The sequence below is a fragment of the Echiichthys vipera genome, assembly GCF_963691815.1.
Source record: "Echiichthys vipera genome assembly, chromosome: 5".
In the NCBI taxonomy this organism is placed as follows: Eukaryota; Metazoa; Chordata; class Actinopteri; order Perciformes; family Trachinidae; genus Echiichthys; species Echiichthys vipera.
In genome coordinates this window covers 6,895,843-6,913,875 of record NC_139830.1, presented here as the reverse complement: position 1 = coordinate 6,913,875, position 18,033 = coordinate 6,895,843, and the positions used below count along the sequence as shown (strand labels likewise).

Below are 18,033 nucleotides of genomic sequence, written 5' to 3'. Positions count from 1 at the left end.
GTTTCATTCACACGCACGTTTGCAAACCCTACGAGCATGTGCACCAACAAACAAATACACACAAGAGCACTACACACAAAAACATTGGCACAGAGACACTCTGAGTAATACTTCTGGGTATTTAGGCAGTGAAACAACAGCGTTGTGGTGAGATTCGGTGTGGGAATGGTGACTACTAGCAAAAAGTTCTGAAGAGATTGTGAGATTTGGAATTGCCTATTCTCAAAGCTGGCTCATGGCATAGCAGTCCCGTATCCTAATAGGTTTTAATTAAAGAACCTGTGGAGCAGCTTGTGAGGCCACTGTTGGATATAAGTTATAAGTAATGTAAAAACCATTGGACTTCACAGAATTCTCAAACAAGAGACGAAGATTAAACCAATGCAACCAAAGTGAAAGTAAAATCTCAAATCTGTGTTCTGCCCTAAATTGCTCAATGCCTTCTTCTCTGTTTGGTGCAGCTGTGTTAATGGGTAATCAGTCATCAAATAAAGCAACTGACTGCAGGTCGATACGGACACTCTCTCTGTGGTTTCTGTCACTCAAAGACACAAATATCACTGATACAGAGTCCGGTCATGTATGTCAAGCCCATATTATGGATCCTATTCTTCACCTCCATCCAGCAGGGTGAGCATTTCAATTTTGTGTTGCACACTTACTGTACATTTGAGTTTGATCACACACAAATGTATATGGATCCAGACCATATGGCTGTGTCAATGCGTTCCCTTTTTGCTTGTGTGTGCACATGTTTTTGATCGTCAACACTTTTACTCTTTGTGCTCCAGTTTCCCTGCAGGAGTATTATGATGATGAAATATACGACGATCCACAGCCCGTGAACTGCTCCACCAACGAGATCCTCAAAGGTGGACATGTCACCTACTCACAGGTAAAGAAGTAATATGAAATTATGAAATAAATAATTGATCAGGTGGATAATAGAACGTGTAATTATAGACATTTTTTATAATTATTTAATATTTTTCAGAAACATTACAGTGAATACAATCGTTGGTCGCAGCTCTTTGCTGTACACCTTAATACATCTTTCATCGTCTTTGATCAGGATGATATGTTAGGTAAATGTCTAAGAGAAGTGCATTTTTTTTCTGTTCTGCTGCCCTGATGTGGTTGTTCTTTATGTTTACAAGACACGTATGCATATAAATACAATTTATAAGCTAAAGGCTAATGAAATAAATGTAAAACATTGTAAAACATGGGTTACAGGTGCTTAACTGCAGGAGTACAGGGGAAAAAGAAAAAAAGTACAGAAAATAGGCAAAACGGAGGTTTGTAAAACATTAATATAGGCAAGGCAAGGCAAGGCAAGGCAAGGCAAGGCAAGGCAAGGCAAGGCAAGTTTATTTGTATAGCACAATTCAACAACAAGGTAATTCAAAGTGCTTTACATACAAAATGAAATGCATTGGGGAAAATAACACATAAAACATAAATTTCAAACGCATACAAGGTCATTTAAAATATATAAAAGATGGTTACAGTTACGTAATAATGTGTTAGAAAGATATGATAATGTGTTAGAAAAAGAAATGAGGCACAGCACTGGATTAGGAGTATCATTTTCCAATCCTGATAAAAAGGAACTACATGGTCTGGAAAGTGAAACAAATCAAGCATCTCTTTACTGGAAAGCTTCATGTTACTTAATATAGCTCCAGTAGTGATCATGTGTTTCCTCTCCAGGGAGGACTGGAGGGCAGCGTGCTGACCTATCACTGCGACCCGGGCCAATACCCTTTCCCAGTCAGCTTCAGGCTCTGCAGCCCTGAAGGGGAATGGTCGCCCATGAGATTAACCAATGGCAGACCAGCATCACGGGCCACATGCAAAGGTAAGGGTTCGGGTGGTGATGCATTCAGTGTCACAGGTGCACCAGTTTTACCTCAAAACACCAGTCTGAGGCTTTCATCCTCCCCTTCTCTCCTCCTCTTCCATCCTCTTTTCTGCATGTCCTCCTCTTTCCCATTCCCAGACATGTTATGTCCCGCCCAGCTCCAGTTGGATCATGGGGACTTCCGGCCCAGAGACCAGTGGTCCCGTGTTGGGACGACACAGAGCTTCTCGTGCCAGGAAGGGTTCGCCCTGCACGGGTCGGCCCAGAGGAACTGCACGGCCACTGGGGAGTGGACAGGAACCACCCCTGTCTGTGACAACCACGGTGAGGAGGGACAACATTACGAACCTTGCTCGTGGTGAAACATAAATTAAGTTATGTACAATACACGGCTTTATTTTCACCTCTTACATCAGTGTAATAGAGAATATAGAAGAGAATATCCACTTGCATGGGGCCCTGAGCTCAGGTCATCAGGTATTTTAGGGCCAGTGGTACATTGCTGACTAAGCTCAGTCTTAGTGAGGTTTACATTGTAAAGCTGCTTTTGATGAATGCATATAAACGGTCTCTGCAAACAGTCGTCACTGACCAAATCTTACGTTTACTTTTTTTTACCCTTTACAGTTCAGTGTAAAAAGACGTATAATTACAATGTTTTTTTGATTGTTTGTGCATCATTTCAAAGTACTACATATTCATCTTTCCACAATTAAGTTCTGGACATTTCTATAAAACCACATAAACTGAGATCTTTTTATCATTGTGTATTTTGTCTACTGTTGTGACTCTGCAGCTGATGACTGTAGTGACCCAGGGGTCCCACCAGGGGCCCAGAGGTCAGCAGGCCGGTTTCGCACAGGGGAGAAGGTGATCTACCGGTGTCAGGCTGGTCTGGATCTACTTGGGTCGGCTGAAAGGGTTTGCCTTGAGAACAGAGAGTGGAGCGGTTCTACACCACGCTGCCAAGGTGCAGAATGGCGTTTTTTCTTCAAATTTTTTTTTTGTTTTGTTCCCTTTATCCTTTTTGGGCAGAAAAGCAGTGCCAGAGCAATACACAGGGGAATATTTTATTATGATGAAACAGGCGTGAACTTGTGTGTTTTACTGCAGGTCCGAATATGTTTGACTCCCCCAGCGTTGTGGCAGCAGCCATGGCGGGGTCACTTGCAGGAATCATGGATGTACTCTCCCCAGACTCCAAAAAGAAAGGTGGGTATAATCATGGGGGGATTATGAGACAATGGGCTCCTGGGCACAGATGTGCAAAAGATCCCACCATCTTTCCTGTATAGGAGCAAGAGTGACACACACTTTGTGATGCTTTTGGGTCTTTTTTTGTCGTTTTACATCTCTTAGTAGTAGTTTTTACACATCTCTCTGAGGTTTTGTGTCTCTAAGTGGTCGTTTTATGTCTCTTTGTGCTCATTTTGTATCTCTTTGTGGTGGTTTTGTGTCTCTTTGTGGTCATTTTGTATCTCTTTATGGTGGTTTTGTGTCTCTTTGTGGTCATTTTGTATCTCTTTGTGGTGGTTTTGTGTCTCTTTGTGGTCATTTGTATCTCTTTGGGGTTGTTTTGTGTCACTTTGTGGTGGATTTGTGTCTCTTTGTGGTGGTTTTCAGTCTCTTTGTGGTGGTTTTATGTCTCTTTGTGGTTTTGTGTCTCTTTGTTGTGGTTTTCAGTCTCTTTGTGGTGGTTTTATGTCTCTTTGTGGTTGTTTTCAGTCTCTTTGTGGTGGTTTTGTGTCTCTTTATGGTGGTTTTCAGTCTCTTTGTGGTGGTTTTATGTCTCTTTGTGGTTGTTTTGTGTCTCTTTTTGGTAATTTTGTATCTATTTGTGGTTGTTTTGTGTCGGTGGTATTTTTATGTCTCTATGTGGTGGATTTGTGTCTCTTTGTGGTGGTTTTGTGTCACTTTGTGGTGGATTTGTGTCTCTTTGTGGTTGTTTTGTGTCTCTTTGTGGTTGTGTCTCTTTGTAACCATTTTGTAGCCTGTAAATCAGACAAATCTGCCAAATTCTGTCACAACTCCTCAAGTTCTTTTGTATTTCCTCATGTTTCATGTATTGTGTTTCCTGTTTTATTTTGGTCACTCACATGTTGTCTTGTTTCAGGATCCTTCACTTCCTGTCCGCCTGTATTTACACCTGTGTGATTACCAGCCCCACCCTTATGTGTTGCGCCTGTGTCACACTGCCTCCCCTTCTCTAGTGTTTTTAGTATCTGTGCTCCTTTTGTCTTGTTTCCCTGTGACAGCTTTTATCTATTCCTCGCCATTTTGTCTTATGAGTTTAGTGACTGACCTTAGCCTGTGTTTGTTACTGACCTTAGCCTTTGTACTCCTTAAGTCCTCATTCCGGATTCAGTGTCTGACAAACGTATGTTTAATTTGTTCTGGCATTCAGTTAGTCACTTCCTGCCTTTCTAGTCGTTGTGTGTCTCATTGCAGTTGTTTTGTGTCACGTTGTGGTCGTTTTGTGTGTCTTTGTTTGTGCATGTGTGTATTTTGGGCCTGTGTGTGTAACCTCTATAATAATAACAGAGTGAAAAAATTGAATTTCCCATGCGGATAAATAAAAGTAATTCTTCTTCTTCTTCTTCTTCTTCTTCTTCTTCTTCTTCTTCTTCTTCTTCTTCCTCGTGATTTCCTCGTCCCTTCTTTGTACATATTTTGTTTAACTTCCACAGTGCATAAACAATGTGATTTTAAATAAAAGTTTGTGTGTTTTAGATGTCAGGATGTCCTTTGCCCGAACCTTCCGCGTGGCTGAAGGCAGTCGTATGAATGTCTACATTTTACTGGACACATCAGGAAGCATCACACCAAAGGACTTTGAATTATCCAGGGAGGCCACAATTGCTCTTATCAGAAAGGTGATGAAATGAGCTTACATGATTTAGCAAGAAATATGAGTTAAAGAGATATTTATTCCAATCGGCACTAGTTTGTCTTTCTATCTCAGAGGGTGTGTAACATTTGTTCTTCGTCTCCTTCTAGTTGGACAGCTACGAGGTACAGCTGAAGTTCCATGTATTGTCATTTGCCAGTGTGGCTATAGACATTGTCGACATAACAGACTCAGACGCCAGTAGTAGCATCGACACCGTCATATCGTATCTGGAGGAGTTTGAATACACTAGTATGACCGGGCTTGTTATCACTTCATTCATTCACAGTATTCATTCATGTAATTCACGTTTAGTGGTATTCCTAAATCAGTACAGTACACTACAACCATGATGCACCAGTGTTTTTTATTTAGCAATTCATTTTTTTTAACCATCTAATCTTTTGCATCTGCTCATCTACAGGCCATGGGCGTAAGACAGGCACCAACCTCCATGCTGCCCTGTCCAGAGTCAATGAACTGATGTCCTTTTTTAAGCAAAACAGCGCAAAGAACCATTTCAATGAGACTCAGAATATCATCATCATAGAAACAGATGGTGAAGACACAAGAAATGTATTTCACACACATGCTGAAAAAAAACATCTGCTGAGCATCTCTAGCTCATACAAATCTTGTTCAACCCATCAGAGCTCTTTTGATATTGGGAAAAGGGAATATTACCTTTAGGGTATAGCCTACTGGAGGTGTTAATTCCCTCTTCTTCGTGTCCTTCTGCCTGCAGGTTACTCCAACACAGGCAAAAAGCCTCAGCTTGCCCTGGCCCAGATCCGGAATCTGCTGGGCTACAGCGGCACATCCCAGGATCACACAGATGAAACAATGCTGGGTATCAAGATTAAAAAAAGATTTTATTTAATGTTTTAATACACCATGCACATTTACTGTACATTTAAGCAACTGGACTGACACATTAGAATTACTTTCACAGAAAGAAATCAGGTATATTCAAACCAAAGTTTGTTTTAGTGTGTGTATACGTGTTGACATGGTTGCGTCCGGCACCTTAATACGGGCTTACTGGGGCCTAAAGTCCCACACTAAGTACCAGGGGCCTCATGAGACACAAGGTCAAAAAAAATGTTTAAGTATCTATATTGTAAATCATATTATTATATATTTGTACCACTGCTGTCATTAACAATATTGGGCCAGGGAAGTGTGTTTCGGTCGATATGAATTTATTGTGAACTAATGGTGCAGCCTATTATTTATATTGTGTTAAGGCAAAGTATGCTAAAGCTGCACAAACAGTCCGTCAGTTATTAGTGCTAAATAAAGTCACTAAGACGGCGACATTGTGACAGTTGTATTGTCAACACCACCGACAGAACCACATATCAAACAAGCAGGACAACAGCGTGCAGCTCAGAAACATTTCATTCTACTCTGACATATCTATAACTTGATGTTGGTAAACCTACACTGAAAATGACTTAATATTTTTTAACTACCTAAAAGCTGGAAGACAATTCAGGAACAAAACATACTGAGACTGACTGCTGCGAATACAAGCCTACTTGGCTGATAACTTTGCTTTGTCTTGACTTATTGTTGACTTATTGTCTTTTATTGGTGATTTTCAAATTCTGTTTACTGACAAGGAGACCACCACATTTACCATTTGTCTAAGTTCGGAATTTATGTTGCAATGGCATATTTTGAAGGGAAGGAAGGGCCTTGGAAGCATTCATATCCCTGATGCCCTGATGGCTGCCTGTGCATTATAAATACTATTGTGTTTGTGATTTCAGATGTCTATGTATTTGGTATTGGGGCCCTTGTGAAGAAAGATCAGTTGAACTCCTTAGCCTCCAAGAAACGTGGCGAGGAGCATGTCTTTGTCATGGAAAACTATAAAGAACTGGGAGACATGTTCAACCAGATCATTAGTAAGTAAGAGCTCGCTCTAGACTCTAGGGCACAAACCTAGGGTGTTTTTATGATTTCAGCTGCAGAAAATTTTATTTTGTAAAGACTTGAACCTGTTTTTTTTTGTTTTACAATGAAATGAACTTGGAAGTGAAAAAAAACCCCAATGCAAATGCACCAATATGAAAAGTTCACACATTTAAGTTACGGAAATATAACCATGTTTCATAATACAGGTGACAAGAGTGTGACAATGTGTGGGGTAGCTCAGGAATTGGGGAAGGATGTGGAAGCCTTCACCAGACCCTGGCACGTCAGAGTGGAGACGACCTCAATGGTCGGTCACTAAAATCGTAATGGAGATTTATTTATTTTTGCTCCATTCTTTGGATACTCTGGAGTGTATTTTCACCCTTTTCTCCCTTTGCAGGCTACGCCGTGTGTTGGATCCATTGTGAGTCAGAACTGGGTGCTGACAGCAGCTCACTGCTTTGCCAGAGCGAGCACAGACCCAGTCCCTCAGCAGGTGCACATACGTCACGGTCAGTGTCAGTACGGGGGAAATGTTATGGAGATTAAGATTCATGTAAGAGAAAACTTGAGAGTGGCCGAAAAAGAAGAGAGCACATTTCTTGACTTAGCTGTCAATGCCTCACTTGCTTCAGTACTATACTGAAGCAAACAGCAGGTCTACAGTGAGTTCTGTCTTTTGACCATCTTGTTGACTTCTTACCCCTTTATTATGTTGACCTAACAAGCAGCTTCTTTGGTTCCCAGGTGAGGGCGTGGTGGTTAAAAAGAGAGTTATCATCCACCCAAAGTACAACACCAGGGCCCTCAAACACAGAAATGTATCAGAGTTCTATGACTACGATGTAGCTCTGGTGCAGGTGAACAAGAGTATCCCCCTCTCCTGGAGAGCCAGGTAAGATGGCTAAGAGAAGAGCACATTTCTAGACTTAGCCGTCCTTTTTGGAATCCAAACTTAAACTGTCAAAGTGTCAATGCTTTACTTGCTTCAGTATTATATTATACCAACCAGCAGGTCTACAGTGACTTCTTACCCTTTTTTTATGTTGCCATAACAAGCAGCTAACCAAAACGACAAGGCTCTGATTTAAAGCCTAAAAAACCCCAAATTGTCATATTTCCAATTTTGCAGGAGCATACATATAGACAGTGCAGGCAGTATGGTTACACTGGGACACATGGTGGAGAAAGCTGGACCTCTAACTGTGTTGAGTGGAGAATGGGCCATTTATGAGTGACTCAGATTCACCTGCGCTCAAAGAACTTACTTTAAATTAAAGGGCATATATTATTAAAAACTCACTTTTGCAGTGCTTATACACACACAAGTGAGTGCCTACTGACCCACGAGATGTGAAATAAGATAACTTAAATAACTAGCAAGCACTAGGGCCGGTTGTAACTAGTATACCTTACTCTACTGCAACCGCATGCAGCTTAGAACATGGATACAACTTATTCAACTAACATAAATGTTCTTAAGTGTCAGTGTTGTGTGTGTGTACTTTGTCATGAAACAGACCTATCTGCTTGCCATGTACCGTGCCAGCCAGCCGAGCCTTGAAGAAAGCCAACTCCACCTGTCAGCAGCACAGTATGTGACCTTTACAGTCCGCAAAAACATTCATATTAAGAGTATGCGAGCACTATTTTCCCTGTTAGCATAGTATAAATATTGATATTATTTCTCAGTTAAATGAATGTGTGTGTGTATAAATATAAAGGGAAGGAACTTCTGCCGCACGAGGAGACTGCAGCTCTTTTCATCCATAAGAACTCCCAACGCAAACACACATTTATTCACACAAAGAGTCAGGTGGGTGACAGTTGATGGATATAGGTCTGTTTTATTATGAAAGTGTTGCACTGAAACTCATTTTCTGTCTGCAGAGGCCTAGCTGTGTGGAGAAGGCGATGCAAACACTCAAAGAGCCCACCAATGTGACTTTGGATGAGTATATACCCGACAGATTCCTCTGTTCTGGGGGATCCCCGGGATACAAGCATGCCATCACCTGTAAAGGTCTGGACTCTGCACTCACTGTATTACATAGATGCCACAGTTTGACCTGCATGGGATTCGCATAAGTGACGTTTTCTCTTTTTTTGTATAGGTGACTCTGGTGGATCCCTGTTTCTGCAAAAAAGGAGTCGCTATTTTCAGGTCAGCAAGTTTTTCACTTTAAAAAATAAATAAATAAAGTTATTCTTACACACGGTGTCTCATGTCTCATGCTTTCATCTCCAGGTGGGAGTCGTGAGCTGGGGCACCACGGACATATGCAACTCCCTCGACCCAGCTCTGAGAAAGTACAGCAGCGACAGTCCGCCTCCCGACGCTCGAGACTTTCACATCGACCTGTTCAAGATAATGCCGTGGCTCAAAGAGTACCTGGGTGAAGAGATCCAGTTCCTGCCTGAGCTTGACTGAGAACATCCATTAACAATCAGCTGACAACTGCTTAGCTATAATACCACATGTAGAATGCAATGGAGCTCCCGCAGGAATAATCATAACCAATCCTCAGTAATATCAAGTGTTTGCCAAAACTTTATTGTCTAATGGAATACAGTTGATTATTTTTGTAGTCACAACTCAAGTCTCTTGGAAAGGGAGATGTTTTGTCAAATGCAACATAAAAAAAGTATTTTTTTTCTTGTTTTCTCACAGTATTCGTTCAAAAGTCAACATGTGTAACATGCATAATCCCTTCCTGAGGCACATACCTGTATGTAATGGAAATATATATGTGCATGCATATGGATACTTTGATAAAACTATGATTTAATGCAAGTCTAGTAAACACCACTGGTCTCACTTTGAATTTAGAGGCAATTTGCCATACAGTATGCATATAAGATAGGGCATACAAGCATTGCACACATGTCAGTGTGGATCGGAAACACACGCCGGTGTCTCCTGGCTAACTTGTCATGTTTTTTTTTTTCTATGACTGTTGCTTGTTAGTTGTATCTCACACCTCAGCTGCTTCACTAGCTATCGTCTGTTTTTTTTTTTAATTCTGTGACAGTCATGTGAAGCAATGTGGGAGTCAAAGGTGTTAGAAAGCCAGCTGTCCAATCAGCCCTCAGAAAACTGCCGGAACAGGATTTCTGATTGGCTGTCTTTGAAGTTCGGGACAAAGTGGATTTGGAGGATCTCTGAGAATCCCTCTGTGAGAGCAGGAGCCACAAAATGTTTCCTGTTGAGTGAGAGAAGGAGAGAGCAAGAGAGCAAGAGAGATAGAGAGATATATAGATAGAGATAGATAGAGAGAGACAGAGAATGAAAGAGAGAAAGAGAGAGAGTGGGGGAGAGATGGTACCAGAGCTATAACTGAGTGTTTTTATTACCTGAATTTAAAACTCACCATGTCAGACATTCATTTTATCAAGTAACAGATCATTAGGCATTTACTGTACGTATACAAATTATTTATTTAATTTAATTTCCATCTTCTGAGATCACATTTAAAACCCATGGCATGCAGCTGTGTATATAAAAAAGTAATTTTCCCACAACATGTTTTAAATCTCATAGGAATAAAATTTGTTAGACTGCCTCTAGCATTGCGCTCTCATCTCTTAATTAGATACAAATATTCATCTAGGTAGGGAGATGCAGATTTGTAAACTATCATATGAGATCAACCCATTTTAATTTATCAAAATTACCTGCTGCAGTATGTGTGCAAGGGGACAGCTTTAGCAAAAATCTGATTCTCATATTTTGTGCAGTCTGTATTTTGTTTTTAAAAGCCTGCGAGGAGCTACTGTACCAAAGGGTGGCAGTATAATCAAAGTGACGTAACACCCATGCTCCAGCAAGCGTTTTAAAATATAAGACTACAGCACCTTGGTGGCATTTGTGTAGTTTGGGCTTTTTTTCCCACAACACAGATATTTTATAACTGGTGAGTGTGTGAGAAGAAAGGCCAGGCACACTCACTTGTAGCTGTGGAAAATCATGTCATTGACCTTGGCGTGTTTGCTGTCTGATGGAGCCATCTCACGGAACTGGGGAACAACAACAAAGCATAAAACAACAAGGACAAAAAAAAACCACACCAGTCAGGATGCAACAAACCAAAGGGTGAAGTGTGACAGAGTGGAGGGCAGAGTCATACTCTGTTGTTGTGTTTGGCTTGCTCCAGAGAGGCTGAGAAGTGAAAACAGCGACATGGCACTCCGGCTGCCTTGGCCACATCGACATATCTGGAAAACACACAGGGGATATCAGTTGCATAGACGTAGAGAAATAAATGTATATAAAAGCAGCAGCAGGGATACATTCAACCACAAAATACAGCAAATGCAGCATATCACACCACATTATTAAATGCACCCATTTAGTTGGATTCACACACTTAACATGAAGGTAACATTTGCAATGTCTCTCTGCAGGAAACTTTTGAGCCTGAATTAGATAAAAGGGTGTAGAGAGGATTTATAAGGGCCCAAAAATCACCCATACATGTCCTAACAGCAAGCGACAGGAGAGGAGTCAAAATCAGTCTGACTGCATTGTTTTCTACTGGAATGTCCTAACTGGCTTTTGTTGGACAACATGTTTCTATTTAGTCCCGTCTCTCGCGTTCATAGTACCACAATGGACAAGGAACGGCTCATTCATGATGTTGAAAGGAGGAGTTTGTGCTTTACCGTTTGCGAGACTCCGGCTCTGGGTTGGTGTTGTCCACGGCGACGCTGTGGCCCTCTTTCAGAGCGCGCTCACATGCCGTCACACAGCTCTGCCATGAACCGAGCGTGTCCTAATATGAAACGCAACAGTACAGGTCGGTCACATCGTGACGGGGAAGACTTATAGAAAGGGCCAATAATAAATGGGAAATGACAATAATCACAAGTATCTTCATCTATAATCTAATAATACAACTGCAGTTAGAAAACAGATGTTTCAAATATAAAAAGCAGCAACATCAAAGTTAACCAAAAATGCAACTGTTAAAATCTTGTTGAATATAAAGATAAATGCTGTGGATGGGTCTCAAACTGGTGCAGAAGTGGAGCCCTGTTTATTCTAATCCACTCACCCTGTTGACGTACACATAGCCTTTTGGAATGATGTGGGTGTGGAAGAATGTGGATTTACCAGCTGAGCAGAAAGGGAGGAAAAAACACAATCAAACTGGTGTTGTTGGGAGGAGAGAACATAAAAGGTGATATACGGTCTATTTTCTCTTACATGCGGGGAAACCCACAGCAACAATGACTTCTGTCTTGCTGGAGGTGAGGGAGGCAGACGGTGGGTCGTACAGCCTCGCAGTGGAGTCAATCTTCCTCTAGAAGTTCAGATGAAGAAAGACAATAACGCAGACACAGATACAGACCAAACCCACATGTATTCTAACACACTGCAGGAAAACAAAACACTGCGAGTATGGTCATTGTATTCACCGGGTCAAAATTAGGCAGGCTGTAGGGGGCACTCTTCCAGCCCAGGAAATACTCCTCTGGGGTGTGGAACTGCAATCCAATGTTCAGAGCAAACTACAACAACAAGAAGGAAGACAGTAGCTGGTCAGTGATGTTCACATTTCATCAGTTGAGTGCACTTCTTCCCCATTACAGTATCATTAAGAAACAGAGTCATAGTTATGAGCCTGACCTGTCTGATAGAATTTAAAATGATACACATGAGTCGAGGCAGGAGGAGGAGGGGGAGGGGGAGGGGGAGGAGGAGGAGGAGGAGGAGGGCACAAGGTGGTACAAAAAAAATAAAAATCTTAGGACTCACCAGTCGGTCACTGCAAGAGAAATCCTTCTTCTTCTTACCTGGAGCCCAGTTCTCAGGCCTACCTGCAGCATCTGTGCACAAAGGTAAAGTCAGAAGCTGTGTGTGTGTGTGTGTGTGTGTGTGTGTGTGTGTGTGTGTGTGTGTGTGTGTGTGTGTGTGTGTGTGTGTGTGTGTGTGTGTGTGTGTGTGTGTGTGTGTGTGTGTGTGTGTGCTCTTGTGCTTGTGTCTTTCTGGGGATCAAATCTTCTTAAAGCAATAGTAAGAGTTGTAAAAGTGTTCTCCAAAACCGGTTCTTTTTGTTGCACTTTGAAGCCATTATTTATAGATCATTTCTGGGCTTGGGGTTAGATTCAGACCTGGGCTTCCTTTTGGGTTTATAGCTAGGTCAATGAACTTAACGTCTGGTTATCAAAATGTAGATTAATACAGGTGTATGTGTCCATCTCTGTGATACCATATCAGATAACATGAGAACACATCATCACCTGTAAGCATGGGATTATTACAACTACAGCAACACCACTTCAACCTCACTCACCTCCGACATAAAAAGTCTGCGTCTTGTCAACAGTCACACCATCATTTGCCTGCGCAGGAAACACAAATGCAAAGACATCAGTGCTGCAAGAGGGGGATTAAAGGGCGGCTCCTATGACTCAGCTAAATCAGTGTACAGTAAAAATACTTTGTACTGTCCACCTCCTTACAAATCCTTTGTATGAGGCGTGGTTTGAAAATAAAACGGGTGTGTGTCCATGTGTCTCTACTGTCATTCACCTTCTCACACAAGTGATTCCACATTCCCATCGCTGGTTTCCTGTAGATACCGGGGCCGGTTGCTACAAACACCTGAGGCAAAGACAAGGAGGGGATACAAAAAATGTGTTGTTTTTTCCAAACAATAATTAGTAGAAAGATGAGAGTTAACCCACAACATTTCAAACCTGCACAGGTAGCTGCAGCCTGGCGAGGATGTCCTCCACTTTAGACTTGAAGACTTCTGGTCTCAGTTTGCCTCTAGTGATCCCCATCTGGTTGGTGAAGAACACCACCTGTAAGAAGAGAGCGGGGGTAGACTCGGAAATCATATTTTACAGGCTGTCTTCATCTAAACTTCACAAAACATCATTAGCAACTGTTGCGCGGTGCCGCTCCTCACCTTGTATCCTTTCTTGAGCAGGCTGGCCAGCCTTGGCTGAATCTCAGGAAACAGAATCCTGTTAATTGAACAAACAAACATAAATATTACCACAAACCATGACATGGAAGAAACCATTTCAAGGGGAAAGTTCAATGCGGACATACCTCCAGTCATCTGGCGCAGTAGGAAAAACTTTCCCAGACTTGGTAGTGATGATGCAGCCGTCTATGTCAAACCCAGCAATCTGGAGAAGGACAAGAAGATGAAATGTTCAGCTGTTTCCACATTAGCTGCATGGTCTCATTAGAAACCATGCAACGTAATATTAGTAAACGTCAATACAGACATTTTGTGTTTAAAACTACGGCGTTAACAAGAAACACAAATTATCTAATATTTGTCAGGGGACCCTTCTGACAAATGTTTAGCAGTTTAACAGACTGTTTTTGTCACTTCCTGTGACTGGAGATGATGCCCCACCAAACTCAACAACAAACATTACATACACAAACATTTTCATAGTTCTTTAATCTGTTGATAACTCAATTTATCATTTGGTGTGTAAAATAAAAAAAATATATATGGTAAAATTAAGTCTATTTAGATTTAAAAGTCTTCACCCTCAAAGCAATTTTAGTCAAAAGCAACTGGACTTGGTTATTTGTCTAGGAGGACGTTTTACCTCTCATCCAAGAGGCTTCATCAGTTCATGCACGCATCTGACCAGGCTCATCCAAGAGGCTGGTCCAACTAACTGGTGTGGATCTCCACACCAGTTAGTTGGTCCAGTCCCAGCCTGGTCAGATGCAAAATCCTCATGATTCAAATGTTTGCGCAATTAGTCACATTTTAACGTGAGGCCTAAATTTAATTTGAAACAATTAAGTTGCCAACCACCATACTGTGTAATTATCTGACACTGAAGCTATAATGACTGAATAAATAAAGCAGTTGTATTGAAACAGTCCCCACCTTGTCACTCCCTTTGACACCAGCAGCAGTGTAAAGCATCAGGTTGCCGATCTGCTGCCAGCTGCTCTTTAGACAGCCCTTAGAAGAGGATGAAGAAGATGAAGGCTGGGTGCTGTTGCTTCTCTCTGTCATAGACTTATCTGCCAGCTCCTGCAGCTGCTTGAGCTTTTCCTCTGCCATTCTTTCCTCCTCGTCATCCTCTTCCTTCACTGCTCTATCTGAGGCCCCCTCGTCTCTTCTTTGGCGCTTCACCTCAGGGTCTCCTCTGTCTGGGCTCAGCTGTCTTTTAGATGACTGAACAGACATACAAATGTACTCTGTCTCTTATTTGTTCTTTTTCTATTTACTTTGTTGTGAAATTACAGAATCAAGCTAATAACATTGTGAAATAATACACTAAAAAGGTTTCAACACGATGACCAAACAAATGTGATACCTTCATGGGAGAGGTAGAAAAGAAATCCTTTATGTTGCGCTTGAAATTTGGACTCGACTGTGCCTCTTTTTCCCTTCCTCCTTTTGTCTTATCTGTGGCTTTTAGACCTTTGTGTGCAGTGCTGGAGGTCGTTCCGTTGGAGCTCAGGGAGTAGTGCAGTTTAAATGGGTGGTTCTGGTTAACCAGGAAGAGGGTGCCGCCATGGGTGAGTTTACCAGACTGGCTCCGGCCCAGCTGCTTGCTGTCCAGGAAACTTGGATTGGGACCAAGCTGTGGAAAAGAATAAGATATGCGTTGGCACTGAACTGCAGCTTTTATACAGACACAGCGAGTTTATAGGAGATTATGTAACCAAGGTGTGCAGTGTTTCTGCTGTTCTGTTGTGGCAACAAAAAAATAGTATTCGCTAAATGTAATTTTAGTTCTATGAGCAAAAGAAGTGCAAGGAGAGGAAGAGGAATAGGACGGCATCTGGACACAAGCAAAACATATGAGTCAGCCGTCACTCTGTTTGTCAGCGTTAATAGAGAATCCAGTCTGCAGTGCAGTTCATACACTTCACAGATGAACCAGAGAATTGTGCAGTAACATTGGGCTTATATAAATAATAAATGGATAAAAAATAACGTTTAAAGTGTGTGGCGCCAAATATCAACTGTCTGGTGTTTGTCGGGTGTGTCCGGCAGTGGTGTATTTCTAGTCTGACAGCTTCACGGGGAGACATACTGGATTATAAACTGTTTGTTTTCGTACCTGAGTAACAACCACATCCTGGTCTGCGTAGCAAGCCACCACCTTCACTGAAAGAAACACAAGGATTATACCATCATATACTCAAGCACATATTTGGATATTCATTCATATTATCTTCTGTCTACTGACTAATCAAGTCCACTAATCATTTCAACGTGTGTCTTCCTCATCTCAAACTCCTCTAAATTTGGTATATTATGATGTTATTTGATCCTTCTTTGTCATATGGTATGTTTTTTTATTTATATTGTCATAAAGTGCATAGGTGAACTGCTGTTACTTTTCAATAGGCAACAAAATATATATATACTGCATATATATATATATATATATGGTCTGGCTTTGTGTTTGCATAAAACCTGATATATGGTGAAACCGCCAGAATCTTAAAAAAAATGCTGTGAAACAAGTAATTAACATATGGATTAAAACTGCTTGCTAACTTGCGTCATGTCATGTGATTTGTGCTGCTGTACTATCGACTCTGCTCGTGAAGGGATGCAAAACGACCACAAAGAGATGCTAAATGACTGACATTATCGCAGGTCGCTCCTTCCTGCAGCTGTCAGACTAATACAACCAGCACTGCTCCCATTTAGACCACACACACCAAAACAATAATTATAAAAAATGACAATAACTACACTATAGGTGAACACTCAGGTGAATTCAAAATCCAAGTGCAATAGTAAAATATGTTTCCTCTGTGCCTTAGTGTGAATTTAAAATATTTAAAAATCTTGTATTATATTGTTCCTGTTATTCTTATTTTTTCTGTTTCCTTGTATTAATATTGTTCATATTTTTTCTATATTTTCTACAATTTATTGTTTCTTAGTGATGGTTGTTCTATGTTTGCTATCCACTTTGCAGCTGTAAAAAGGTAATTTCCTCTTTGTAGGACTAAAAAAGGAATATCTTAACTTAATTAAGATATAATCTTATCTTAAAATGCACAAACAACGACCACAAGGAGACAAAATTACAACAAAGACACGCAGAATGATTAAAAATAGATTCAAAATGATTAAAAATGGATGCAAAATGACCACAGAGAGAAACAAAACGATGACATAGAAACGTACAATGTCTAAAAAATAGATGCAAAACCACCACAAAAGGTTCAAAAATGGTTAAAGCAGATGCAAAACAATCACAGCGATGCAAAACAATCATAGCGATACAAAACGATTACAGAGACATAAAAACAACCTTAAATGGACATGAAATGACCACAAAGATAAACCTTTTCCTACATAGACAGAGCAGGGGGGGCTCTTACGTGTCTGTGCCCAGGGGCCCATTGTGTCATAATACGTCCATGACTCTGCTACTAATCCTAAAACTTTGCCAGCCTCGTGGAAACCACCGTCACTGTGTTTATGTCCTCACCCTGGTGTCTGGAGCATTTCTTGTCGGTGACCCCGGTGTCCGGACCCCGACCCAGAATCACGGCTCGTCCGTTCTCCAGAGGGATCCGAGCTCCAGAGGGGCTCACCAGCGTGCACGACATCTGAGACTTTCTACTTTCCTTACTATTTATAGGTGTTTGTGAACGCACCGGTTCATACAATTAAGAACAGACACAGAAATAAAATACTAATTAAATGCGTATACTTTAAATATGTGTTTACTTTTCACACAACGCATTTGTTTCCGAGTTGGCTGTGGAAGTTAGAGTAAAAATAAAAACAACCGGAGGGGGTTTCTTTTGCGCCATGTACCCACGGTCCATCAGAAAAATACGTTCGTGTAGAAACGAGACCTTCCTTAAAGGTTCCGACCATGATTTTTTTTTTTTTTTTTTTTTTTTACTTTTCCGGGTTTTCAAAAACATTTCGCATAGTCTCATAATGTCATGACACAGAAGACCGAGCAGGTAATAAAAATGTTCGTGAATTTCCGTATGAGTTTGTTGTGAAAGACGGTAACCAACGTTACCTCAGTGACGCATCTATTTCCTGCTCCACTCAGTCAGTCAGACAAGAGTCAGAGAAAGCTGAGGACAAGGGCGCAGTGAAAATAGCATAATAAACGAGCTAGTAGGCCTTCAAACCGAGCTAAATATGCACAGAAATGTGTACAACGAATGAGTGTCTAATAATATCTGTTCGTCATTTTGGTTTGCATGAATACAATGTCTTTTTTCTCCATACAAGGGTAGCCAGGTTTTGAAATTTAGGCTGGTTGGTTGCTTGGAGAAACCTTTTGTTTTGTGTGCTTTGGCTTGTTTTGGCTAATTTCAATGGTGGAAAGCAACTACGTACATGTACTCAAGTACTGGACAATTTTGAGATAC

General features: G+C 41.1%; 2 protein-coding genes across 2 annotated transcripts; one reads left to right on the top strand and one right to left on the bottom strand.

The window, feature by feature from the left end:
* The first annotated feature begins 497 nt into the window (after positions 1 to 497).
* Positions 498 to 9,118, top strand: LOC310947702 (complement C2). The gene is made up of 19 exons (XM_083914600.1): positions 498 to 630; positions 792 to 895; positions 1,714 to 1,861; positions 2,003 to 2,188; positions 2,661 to 2,834; positions 2,978 to 3,076; positions 4,595 to 4,737; positions 4,862 to 5,003; positions 5,176 to 5,310; positions 5,497 to 5,601; positions 6,527 to 6,664; positions 6,881 to 6,981; positions 7,075 to 7,186; positions 7,422 to 7,569; positions 8,195 to 8,268; positions 8,399 to 8,490; positions 8,565 to 8,697; positions 8,789 to 8,838; positions 8,923 to 9,118. The coding sequence occupies exons 1-19, from the start codon at positions 579 to 581 to the stop codon at positions 9,103 to 9,105; spliced, it is 2,319 nt and encodes a 772-aa protein (XP_083770726.1). The 5' UTR covers positions 498 to 578; the 3' UTR covers positions 9,106 to 9,118.
* Positions 9,119 to 9,740: 622 nt separating this feature from the next.
* On the bottom strand, positions 9,741 to 17,443 carry pnkp (polynucleotide kinase 3'-phosphatase). Its single transcript, XM_083914601.1, has 17 exons — positions 17,127 to 17,443; positions 15,735 to 15,781; positions 14,982 to 15,251; positions 14,546 to 14,839; positions 13,738 to 13,817; positions 13,592 to 13,649; positions 13,377 to 13,484; positions 13,210 to 13,281; positions 12,971 to 13,019; positions 12,433 to 12,503; positions 12,093 to 12,185; positions 11,881 to 11,977; positions 11,729 to 11,790; positions 11,337 to 11,446; positions 10,802 to 10,889; positions 10,624 to 10,691; positions 9,741 to 9,877 (listed from the first exon to the last, which is right to left on the bottom strand). The coding sequence occupies exons 1-17, from the start codon at positions 17,245 to 17,247 to the stop codon at positions 9,757 to 9,759; spliced, it is 1,809 nt and encodes a 602-aa protein (XP_083770727.1). The 5' UTR covers positions 17,248 to 17,443; the 3' UTR covers positions 9,741 to 9,756.
* Between the last annotated feature and the right edge of the window lie 590 nt (positions 17,444 to 18,033).